The following is a 12170-nucleotide window of genomic DNA, read 5'->3' on the forward strand; positions in this document are numbered from 1 at the left end:
TCTCACAACCACTGTCTTATCCTCATATATGTCCACCACCACATCTCAGAGAACGGCAACGACAACGGCGAGCTCTGGCCACATGGAACGGTATTGTGGTAGCCATTGGAGGTTGAAACGGAAAATACAAGGAGGAGCACAAAGTGAAATAGGAAGGTGGAGGAGAGAACACGAAGGGGGGAAGAGAACCGGTGGCCGTGAGATAGAGAGAAAGACGTCGGTAGGTGGTGGATGGGGTGAGAGAGGCACGAAGACGGCAGGTTGTGGCCGTATGCCGGCGGAGGTATGGTGGAGAAAGAGGAGAGGAAAAGGGTGAGTGGCTGGGAGTCAGAGTGGGGTTACGTTGCTGTGTTTTTTCCTTTTTTTTTTTTTTTTTTTTTTTTGAGAAAAGAAGAGTTTTGTATTGGTTTTGTTGTATAAATAAAATAAATAAAAAGGAAATTACATGCCACATAAGGTGGTAGAAAATATGGGAAAAGGTGTGTCCACCAAACATAATCCTTAAACTAACTTATTGTACAATTTTATAATAATTAGGGTTAATATGTATTTACCCCTGTAATTTAGACGAGTTCCGGTTTACCCCTCCTATAAAAAAAAAAGTTTAGATTCCAACCCTGTAAATTAAGATTCTTTGATTTTAGCCCCTGACCTATGTGACTGTGCATAATTGCTGACGTGACGAGCTGATGTGGCATGCTGACTGTGCATATCGGATTATGTGGCGTGATGACTGTATTATTATTATTATTTTTATTTTTTTTAGGGTTGGAATCTAAACTTTTATTTTTTAAGGGATAAACCGGAATTCGTCCAAATTAAGGAGGTAAAGACATATTAACCCTAATAATTATAATAAAACAAACCAACTTCAAGTATCATTGTGGTGCAACATCAACATTAAGGAAGAAAAAAAATGTAATAAACACATTGAAATAAACTCACAGCCTCAGCCAATGAATTAAATTTCATTGCATAATGATAAGTTTTTCATTTGAGTGCCAAATAAAGAAAGCGCCATTGTAGAGGACCCATCTTCTGCTAATGCACCAGCAGCAACATCTTTAAGATCTTCAATTCTTTGTCGAATCTCACTTCGTTCTTCACCTATCATTAGATCTCTAATCACCTTAGCAATTTCATCTCTTTCAGCTATGCCAATCTCATTAAATCTTACCTTCAAACCAACTCCGAGTCCCTCTAACAACATAGCATTCATTCTTTGCTCTGAAAACAATGGCCAAGTTATCATTGGCACTCCGAACACAAGACTCTCCAGTGTCGAATTCCAACCACAATGTGTTAAAAATCCACCGGTTGAAATGTGGCTTAGGATTTGAGTCTGCGGGGCCCAAAAAGGAACAACTAACCCTTGTTCTTTGGTTCTCTCTAAGAACCCTTGTGGTAAAAACTTTAATGGGTCGTCATGATCATTGGTAGCACTATGGTTTCCTACATTAATAGAATTACTAGGTTCTCTCAAAACCCACAAGAATTTCTGACCACTCACCTCTAACCCTAATGCTAGTTCATTGATCTGCTGTTGAGATAAAGTGCATGCACTTCCAAAGGAGACATACAAAACAGTGTTTGGTGTTTGATTCTCCAACCATTTCAAACAATCTGATCCATTTGACTCATCAATACTTTTTGAACCATTTTGTATGATTGGTCCAACCAAATAGACTAATTGGGTGCTATTGTTGTGCATTTTCTGCAAGGCTCTCGCTGTACTTGCCTCCATTTTTGAGAAACTATTCACCAAGAAACCATGAGCAAGAGAAAAGTTCTTGGAATGTAGAAGAAAAAAACCGTAAGCAGGACTAGATCGATCATGAAAAAATTCAGGAGGGAGATCTTGGCCATGAATAGGGATACAACCCGGAATCTGAATAGGGTCGGTGTGATCTTTGTATTCACCTGAAACTTGTTCATGAAGTGTCGGTAAATGCAAAAAGAGTGAAGTTCCCATGGCAGAAAGTGGGAAGTATACGAAAGATAAGAGGTTTAAGTCTTTTGCTATTTCTAATGCATGACTTGCAAAAGGATCAACAACCAAAGCTGATACCGGTGTGCATGTTGAAGTTGAACACAGTAACCTCAACGAGCTACGAAGAGATGGCATGGATTGAACCACCGCGAGTTCAATTTCCAAGACAACATCGTGTGGCAAGTCTTGTTTGTTTATTGGAGGGAGGAAAGTGCAGTTTATGGATGAAGGAAGAGACTCAAGTAATTTGAGGGTGGCAGGGATAGGTGCATCAATGGTGGGGAAGATGCAAGTGACATGAATGTGGTGATGGAGATGAATTAGTCTCTTGCAAAACTCAATAATAGAACTTTGGTGGCTAAACACAGGAATTGAAGTTACTACTATATGAGTTGTTTTAGCCATGGAACTGCAGTTGATTGTTTGTGGCTTATGGTTTGGTCTTTCAAATTATATATATCGTACTCTTGAGACAAACTATAATATTGAGTTTCTTTTAATCTCCACATGAAAACTAAGGAGTATTTTAGAATTTAATTCTAGGCTCCGATCTTTTTTTTTAAGAGGCAAATCAAAACTTTATTGAACAGGGAAAAAGTCAAATACAAAAAGGGCACAAGATATGTGTGGATCTAGATATAATATTCACATACTCTTCCATCGAACCATTGAAACATATACTCCCTCCAGTCACATTTATAAATAAAAAATTACTTTTTAAATTCATTGAATATTTAACGTGACTAAAGAGAGTATCTTATTAGTTGATGTGTTACATATATAATCAATAATTGACACCTTGTAAAATAAAAAAAATTGGTCACTTCTTTGGATAATATATTTTTGTGTGGCTATGGCCACACTAAACCTTACCTGAATTTTTCCCTGATACAAGATATATCAATTAATAAGAAAAATGCTGACAAACTATCCAAAAGCACTTGCCAAAGAATAAAATATAATAATAATAACGTCTTATTAAGAGTGTTGGGGTGAACTTTTAAAGTTAAAAAAAAAAAAGCTCTTTTGATTATAATTTTTTTTCTTAAGAGCATTTACTATCTTGAATGCTTTACCTATTTAACATTGGAATAAATAGGCATCCAGATTATAGAGAGAAAATGTTTGGTGCTTATAGAGAAGGGTGATTATGTATGCACCCTCCCTCTCTTTAGTTTTCATAGACCATATATAATAAATTGTACACTAATAAAAAAACTTTGTTAAAATATAATGACATTGAATTATTAATATGACCTATTTAATAACTTTTTTCTAAAGTGCATGACACCTAAATTATTTATTCTAGATGGTCACAATGATGCAGGAAGCAATCAAAATCAAAACCCCTCAACCCTACAAGTAACCAGCAAGTTGACTTTCACCAATTTTATTTTATTTACAACTAGTACCACAATTATTTGAGGTTGGATTTTTTATGATTCTATGAATTTAATGCAAAGCTGTGTCATACTGATAGTGTTCGTCTCCACGATAATAACTTCAAGTAAATTACTATACTCGTGTTAGCCAGTTATACTTTTTTATTCAATCGAAAATCAATGATCTACACAACCTGGTTGTTTTCTCTGCATATCACGTTTGCCTTTGAGATAGTCAGAGTTCTAGAAGGTTGGTGTTGCCGGGAAAATAATGGACAAGAGAAAAAAATGGAAAGTGCATGATGGTGTGGTGGGAAAATGATTGGTAGACCACTCATATTTTCATACCACCCATACACCCCTACATATTTGAGAGGAAAGAGATGGATGAAAGGGAAGAGAGACAAAGTGTTTCTCGGGTTTAGGCTACATGTCACATGTTTGTGTGGAGGTTTGAGTGTGTATGCCACCTATGGATGTACATGTATCACTACTTGTGTGGTGTGGATACAAATGAGTTTTCTATATTGTATTAACACTGGACTAAATTAATATAGCATTAAGGAACGACCAAGTCAGATAATCTCCCTAGAATTAAACTTAATCACTCCGTCCTTACGAAGCTCTTGTCTGGGCGACTGTGGAATGGAAAAAATATAGCTTAAGGAACAATCAAGTCAGAAAAGAGGCTCCTTTAACAATAAGAAAAGAGGTTGTCTGTCACATCTATAAATACACCCTTCACTCAAACAGTAAGAGAAAATACCCCAAAACTCATAAGGAAGCAGAACTACGTAGCTTTAATTCCATAAGATCCTTAAGAATACGTAGGACGAGGGAAACCCATATCGAACTCACATCTAAATCACCCCTTCTAATTACCTTAAACTTAAGCCTCCCCCATCGCCATAGAAAGGAGGGTCTATACTGATGTGCTCACGGCAAGTACAAATACAAAGAAGATTTATATAATAAAATGAATTAAATCATTAATTTAGCCTCTTAATTATTCAACTTACTTCAATTTAATGCTTAAACTATATACAATGGAATTGAAATTTCTTGCTTTATAAAAAAAAACATTGGAATTGGATAATAAGGAAAAGAAAGAGAAAATAAATTGATTTTATATTTTACAAAATTACTACTAAGCACATAAAATTAAGGTGATCGTAAATTTAAGAAAGGACAATTTTAGAAATTTGTTGGAGTACTATCTTTATATGTTGTTAGTAGATATTTCATTAGATATCTTACAATATTTTTGTTTCTACTAATATTATTTTTTTTATTTTTAAAATCGTTAATTTTGTAAGCACGACACAATTTTTTAGGGAAAAAATTGTTCAATGTTGACACAATTTTTAAGTTAGTGGATCCCATAGGACTTGATGAGTATATCTTACAATTTATAGAGGACATGACCAGCAAAATGTATTTGTACGCCTAACACTCACATTTAATCGATGAAAGATCATTCTTTTTAATTTTGTGATATTCATTCAAAATATGGTATTAGAGTGAAGTTTAAGATTCATTCTGCCAACTGTTTTCAGATTTCTGATTTTGCACTACTCATTTATTTATATCCACACACCAAACACAAATATATTGAGCGTGTGGATCTATATACAACAATGCTTGATTTTGTACATTTTATATGATACCCGTTTTTGGCACATTTCATATTTTATTCCATTGACTTTAGTAGAATTTTCTTATCTGTAATTTGATTTGATCGATCACACATTCAAGAATGCAACAAAGATAACTTTTAGTCTATTTTCCTTCTCACGCGCAAACTAAGGCTGAACCACTGAAGCTACGAGAAATGAAAACACAGGTCTGTCTGTTCTCATGGCAGAAGCGGTAGGATTGAGATGGTGAACTCAGTGGTTAAACGAGCAACATTGTGATCGAAACAAACTCGGAGTCGGTGGTAAAGTGCTTGCATGGAAAACAACATGTTGATGCAATTGATTTGATCACTGTTGACTGTTTAATTAGATTTGTTATTTAGTATGTGTACACATTATATTAATGTGATTGCTCTAAAAAAAGAGAAGAAAAAAAAAAAGAAGGTTGTTTATGGCCTTATTGTCAACCCAGAACCAATATCTTCTGTCATTTGTACTGAATCTTTTTCTGTTGAATGAATGAGATATTTACTGTAAAAAAAAAAAAAAAAAAAAAAAAGACTTGACACTTGTCCTCGGTCCAATTCTCAGATTGCACCAAACTATGATATCATGATAAATAGACTTGAATCTCACCGACGAAAGCTAGTTTATAGAGAGGGCATCTAATCGCATGTACATCTAACACCCCAATAAACTTCACAATGCAAGATTTCAATACAACTTCAATGCGGACAATTCCAATGCATTGCTCTGTGTTCTTAATTATATATTTTTAAGGACATATTAAACTAAATCATACAAAAGGAAATGCTTGTAAAACCTTCCACGATTTGCAGGAGGTGGTTCTTATATTTTTTTTTCCCGTTATTCTTGTATATTATAACCTCCATGAGGTTCTCAACATTTATTAAATCTATTGAGAAAATGATTATAAAACCATCAACGAGTTGCAGGAAGTTATATTTAATAAAACCAAGAACTCCAATGTGATATACCTAGCTGGCATTCTCCATTGATCTGAATCTTTTATATATATAAATATGGTGGAACCAGTCACCAACACATTCCAAGTTGAGTAGTCTTTATCCACTTCTCATTTCAGAACAACAATTACTAACAATACTAACATTTGTCGCGAAATAGTGATGGCGATGAGGGTGATAGAGAAGAGTGAAGTTGCACCTCCACCTGGTTTAGTTCCCTCTCCAACCATTCTTCCCCTCACATTCTTGGACATTCCATGGTTTTGCTGTCGAACCATTAAACGCATCTTCTTCTACCACTTTCCTCATCCAACTCATCACTTTCTCCAAACAATACTTCCCATTCTCAAACACTCTCTTTCCATCACCCTCGAACACTTCTTTCCATACTCTTCCAATCTTATAATTCCTTCACATTCCGAAAATGTTCCCCCTTATATACGCTACCTCAATGGAGACTCTCTCTCCTTCACCATTGCTGAATCCTTAGCAAACTTCAACCTCCTTATTTCAGATTCTTCACAAGATGTTAAAAATTTGCACCCTTTTTTTCCGAACTTGCCTTCTCCTCATACTGAACACAATGACACACGCGTCGTCCCTCTAATGGCCATTCAAGTCACCATTCTACCTAACTCTGGATTCGCTATCTGCCTCACGTTTAACCACATTGCAGGTGATGGAAAATCACTTCACCAATTCATGAAACTCTGGTCATATGTTTCCAAAACCAAAACCATCAACAACAGATTATCTCTAGAACACTCTCTGCCTCTTGATCTTCTTCCTTCACATGAAAGAGATAGAGTTAGAGACCCAAAGAATCTTAAACTCACCTACTTACAAGAACTAAAAGATGTTATATCAAAATCCACCGGTCATGTGCAAGATTCTAATAATTATGTTAGCAAGGTTCGAATCACTTTAGTATTGAGCCATGAACAAGTTCTAAAACTCAAGAAATGGGTCGCTGATCATAGTTGTAAAGAAACTTCATTACAGAAACATATGTTGTCAACTTTTGTTGTAACATGTTCCTTGATTTGGTTTTGTTTGATAAAATCAGAGAAGCAAAGAAAAGGTTGTTGTGTTTTTGTGGATGGTGATGATCTATGCTACTTGGTATTTCATGCAGATTGTCGTGATAGTCCTGAAATTTCATTACCCAAAAATTATTTTGGAAATTGTCTTGCCAGTAAAATTGTGGTTGTAAAGAGGGCTGAGTTAGTTGGAACAAATGGGATTGTTGCGGCTGCAAATGGTATCGAAAGGAAGATAAGAGATTTCAAGAGTGATAATGCTTTGTTAGGTCCTAAATGGTGGACTTCTGATCATAGTGAATTATCAAAACCTGGTAAGTCTGTTGTAGGAATTGCTGGCTCACCTAAATTTGATGTTTATGAGACTGACTTCGGGTGGGGGAAGCCTAAAAAATCTGATGCAGTTCATCTTGATTCGTCGTCTTCGATTTCTATTTCTCTTTCTGATTGTAGAGATGGTGGAGGTGGAATTCAGGTTGGTTTGGCTCTTGAGGAGATTCAAATGACTAATTTCAGCAAAATCTTCCAACAACAAGTTGATCAGATTTGTTTGTAGCGTGTAAATAAATCAAAGAAACTTGTATGATCTTCTGCAGTATCCGTACAAAACAACTTGACCTTAAAGTGGGAAAAAAAAATTCAGTCATTCCACTTTATATAATCTCATGTGCAACCCAATTAATTTTTCTTTAATTAGCATTGTTATTTTACATGGGTCATATGTAAAACATTTTCTTGCGAGTGTCTGTCCGCGTTGTTACAACATAGTGGTTGGCCTGTGAGGACATCATATGCAGGTGTCTGGGTTTGATCCACAGTTTCCACCCTTCATGTGAGTGGCCACTAGGTCACCCATCTATATATATTTTTTCTTCTTAGTGTTTTGTTTAAAGGAAATAATGGAGCAATTCTAAATTTTATCAATCAATTATGCAGAAATAGAATGTCAATTCAAAATAGCTTTGCCATTCAAAATACTGCAAAATCTTTTTCAGAGTATTTTTGTGCAAAACCTTTTATCACTTTCCTAGATATTTATGTGGAACATTGAAATGTAAAAAGCGCACAACTTATACTAGGAATTTGGTTATACTTGTATAATCCAGAGCGGCAGAGTCTTTCATGATTTTCTTCAAGAATTATTTTGTCATGAAAAATTCGGATAAAAACTAATTCATAATTCACTTCTAACTACAATAATGCAATGCATGTGATGGCCAATATTTTTTGGCTTAATGTCAAAGCATGCATGAAGGCCTATTAACGCACTTGATGGGGAATATAGGAAGTACTTGCAGCAAATTGAGCTCAGGAAGAGCATTTCCTTGCACAGAGGGCAAGAATTCTTAGCCTAAAGGATAAAGATTTTTGAGAATATTAGAATGACGAATGTCGAAGCTTTCCATGCATAAATTGCTTATTTTGTAGTCTTTAATAATGTACTTCTCAAGCTGATATTCAATAACTTCAGCAAAGATTATGGGAGAGAAAGAGATTTAAGATTTACATCTTCACTGAAACAGACGATTTTGTCCTTCCTTATGCCGACCTTGTCCAGATAGTACACAAGGAAAATTAAAATGATTTTTATGTTTCCTTTGCTTTGTTATAATTTACAGTAGCTATAAACTATACAAGTGTTTTTATTTTGATTTTCATCTACCTTCATTTTTCTTTACCACACTTGTGATTCCTTAAAGATTTGTCATTGACTACCCACATACAGTAGTGTGAACATCCAAAGTAACACAATTTCAACATAACTAAAAATAAAAAGAATGAATATATGTATAAACTCACAATACTCAAATTAATAACATAAATATTAACTTGGCTTTCAATTTTAGGTTGAAACAATATTGCAAGAATTTAATTCAAAGTTGTTTGATAATTTTATCTTGGGTTAATGGTGCTTTACCCCCTGTAATATAGGTCATTTTTTGTTTTCCCCCTGTAATTTTTTTTTTTGATTTACCCCGTGTAAAATATGTTTTTTTTGGAATACCCCCCCTAATAGGTCATAAAAAAACGAAAAAATTCAAAATATATTTTACAGGAGGGTAAATCAAATTTTTTTTTTTACAGGGGTGAAAACAAAAAATGACCTATATTACAATGGGGTAAAACACCATTAACCCTTTTATCTTTTATTCTAAATTAAAAAAAATAAATATCTTTGGCATCCATGAAAATAGAGAGAAGAAGCTTAGGAAATTATTGTATTGATAATAGTTGAAATGATACAAGAATAAAAAAGTGATACAAATGAGTCAACTTGTGACTTATATAGTGACTATAGTAGTACCCTAACTAACTCTAAAATGAGTATCACTATCTATATTTCAACAGCCTTCCTCAAACTCAAGGAAAGAGAACTCTTAGCTTGAGTTTGAATTACAAAGCTAACACAAACAGAAAAAAAAAATGATCATTACAAATCTTCAAACCATAAGAGAAAGCTTCCAAATAGAGGTTGCTCTTCAATCTTCATACAAGGAACGTTGAAGGATAGGGAGCTTGAACCAAATAATCTCTGCAATTGATGTTGCCACTCAATAATACTTCAAATGTATAGGAGCAAAACAAACCTCCAGCAAGTATGAACATCCACTCCATAACAGGAGGGTACCAATGGAGCATGCAAGGCAAATATAGCACTCACAAACGATAAAGGCTAACATCAGTAGAAAACCTTGTCCATATAACCCCTCCAACACAGTATAAGAGTATCAAATGTGCCACAAAACCATATCCAAACAATGTCCAACCACTGGCAGAAAAGCTGATAAAAGAAAACCATATAGATAAATGCTTAACCAATATTAAGCAGAAGATACAACTCAAGGCTTAACCACTTAACAGAAGCTAAGATCAATAAGGCCAACAAAGGGCAAAATTCTTAACCATTAAGCAGAAGCCACAATCCAAAGCTTAACCACTTAACAGAAGCTAACATCAATAAAGCCAACAAAGGGCATAATGCTTAACCACCATAGGGCAGAAGCTAGAATGAAAATATGAAGGGTGCTTAACCACCATAGGATAGAAGCTAGAATAGATGCTTAACCATCTATGACAGAAGCATCATGCTTAACCATCATAGACAGAAGCTCACCACAAAGCCAATAAGGCTAATCATCACCAAATCAGCAAACACAGAAAATTGCATCTCTTGAATAACCATTTACACCCAACACTTTGAAAAATCTCAGTAACCAAAGTGTGGCCAAAGAACTAGTGTCTAACTCTTTCTTAACCATATATTGGTACTCACAGTAGTAAAACCAACCACAACCATAAAAAAAAAAATCCAACACAAAAATGCCTTTTATCTTCATATGAGAATATTGCTTGCAGACAAAGCAAGAACTCTTCTATAAACTTGCAGCAGATGCATAACCCAACAATACTCAACAATTCCAAAAATGAACCAGCTCCAAAAGAAATCCAATTAGCTAATAACAATGAAAAACTTCACCACTATCATAGAGAAGCAGAATATTTAAGTGCAACATTCTCACAACTCCAAAAATGAACCAGCATACCCAAAATGATAAGCAACACAAGGCTGAATTGCCAACAAGTGAAATTCAACCATATTAAATAGCATAACCAATATGTAACCTTATAATGCATCTAACAGAGGCTCTCCATTGCATTACATCAGCAATCCAAAGTGCAATTAGGCAAGTAGAACATGAACAACCAAAACAACTAGATAAATGTGAGAGTAGACTCCATGATTTCAAGCTTCCAAAAGAAAGAAAAAAGAAATGGAATCAAACAAATTCAACTCACTTCATCACAACAAGACCAATATCATTTATGCCTCAAATCCAAATTAAAAGATCACATAAAGAAATACTGCTGATATTTCAATTACCATAAGCCTGCTTGCAATTACCAGTGAATAAATCTTTTGAATCAACAATTTTCAATTGTTGTAACCTCCACACAAAGCATCTATACGCAGAGCCAAGTCACCGTTGATGCCCTCAAACTCGCAACTCAAAGTAACATCTAAGGCGATGATGAAATTCGGCTAGAAATCAACCAATTTCGATCAATGGAAGCAAAAGTAAAATCCAGAAAATGATTGCAAGATCCAAAATGCAAACAAGGTGACTCCCTCCAAAGTGAAACCCAAAGCACCATAACCATATCAAACTCTGAGAATCAACTTGCGATTATAGAATGAAGATCAAAAACTAAAAACTGGAATCGAAAAGAAAATGAATCGAAAGATCCGAAGCAAGAAAAATCAAAAGTGAAACGAACCAGAAAATACATCATTGATTCATCAATCAAGAATTCCAACAAGAAATGAGAGATATTGAACCGAATCCAGAAATTGAATGATCGATTCAATCAAAAAGAAGAAGAACAAAACAAAACCCTAAGATTTGGGGAAAACATGAATTACGATAAAACATGATCGAAAATCGAACGAGAATTGTAATCGAATAACAAAAAAATCAGAAACAGAATTTGAACCCTAGAAATTGGGATTAAGAAGATGAAGAGAACAAATCGCGATGAAAACAGAATCGCAAATGGAATTGATCGAAACAGAAAGAAAAGAATGAAAATTAAGAACAAATGTGGAAGAAAACGAATTGAATCGAAGAACAAAGGAAAAATCGATGTTTTCTCGAGAATTAGAAAAAGGAAAATGACGAAAATGAAGTGAGAAAGAGGGGAAAAATCAGAATGAGGAAGAATAGGAAAATAGCCCGAGAAAAACAAATTTTCTCAAAAAAAATGCAGCGGAAAAAATTGTTCAAGGTGGATACCAATCATGCTCTGATACCATGTTGAGAAACATGGCATCCATGAAAATAGAGAGAAGAAGTTTAGAAAATTATTGTATTGATAATAGTTGAAATGATACAAGAATGAAAAAGTGATACAAATGGGTCAACTTGTGACTTATACAGTGACTATACTAGTACCCTAACTATCACTGTCTATATTTCAACAAATTGGTTGATAGAAACTCAATGTTCAACAATTCATGTAGCAGACACAATCCAAACCAAAGCCGCCACAAGCACCGAATGTTGCATGCTCTTGTTTGATGCACTTTGTACTACAATCGGAGTTAATAGTACAAGGGCCCAACCATGTTCTACTTC

The 12170-nt window shown here is 34.7% G+C and overlaps 2 protein-coding genes across 2 annotated transcripts; one reads left to right on the forward strand and one right to left on the reverse strand.

Moving 5' to 3' along the window:
* Positions 1–426: 426 nt before the first annotated feature.
* On the reverse strand, positions 427–2494 carry LOC25500296 (hydroquinone glucosyltransferase). Its single transcript, XM_013588667.3, has one exon. It carries the CDS (start codon positions 2393–2395, stop codon positions 962–964), a length of 1434 nt encoding a protein of 477 aa, XP_013444121.1. The 5' UTR covers positions 2396–2494; the 3' UTR covers positions 427–961.
* Positions 2495–6157: 3663 nt separating this feature from the next.
* On the forward strand, positions 6158–7591 carry LOC25500297 (coumaroyl-CoA:anthocyanidin 3-O-glucoside-6''-O-coumaroyltransferase 1). The gene has a single exon (XM_013588668.2). It carries the CDS (start codon positions 6158–6160, stop codon positions 7589–7591), a length of 1434 nt encoding a protein of 477 aa, XP_013444122.1.
* The last annotated feature ends 4579 nt before the right edge of the window (positions 7592–12170 follow it).

The sequence above is a fragment of the Medicago truncatula genome, chromosome 8 (assembly GCF_003473485.1).
Source record: "Medicago truncatula cultivar Jemalong A17 chromosome 8, MtrunA17r5.0-ANR, whole genome shotgun sequence".
Classification (NCBI taxonomy): Eukaryota; Viridiplantae; Streptophyta; class Magnoliopsida; order Fabales; family Fabaceae; genus Medicago; species Medicago truncatula.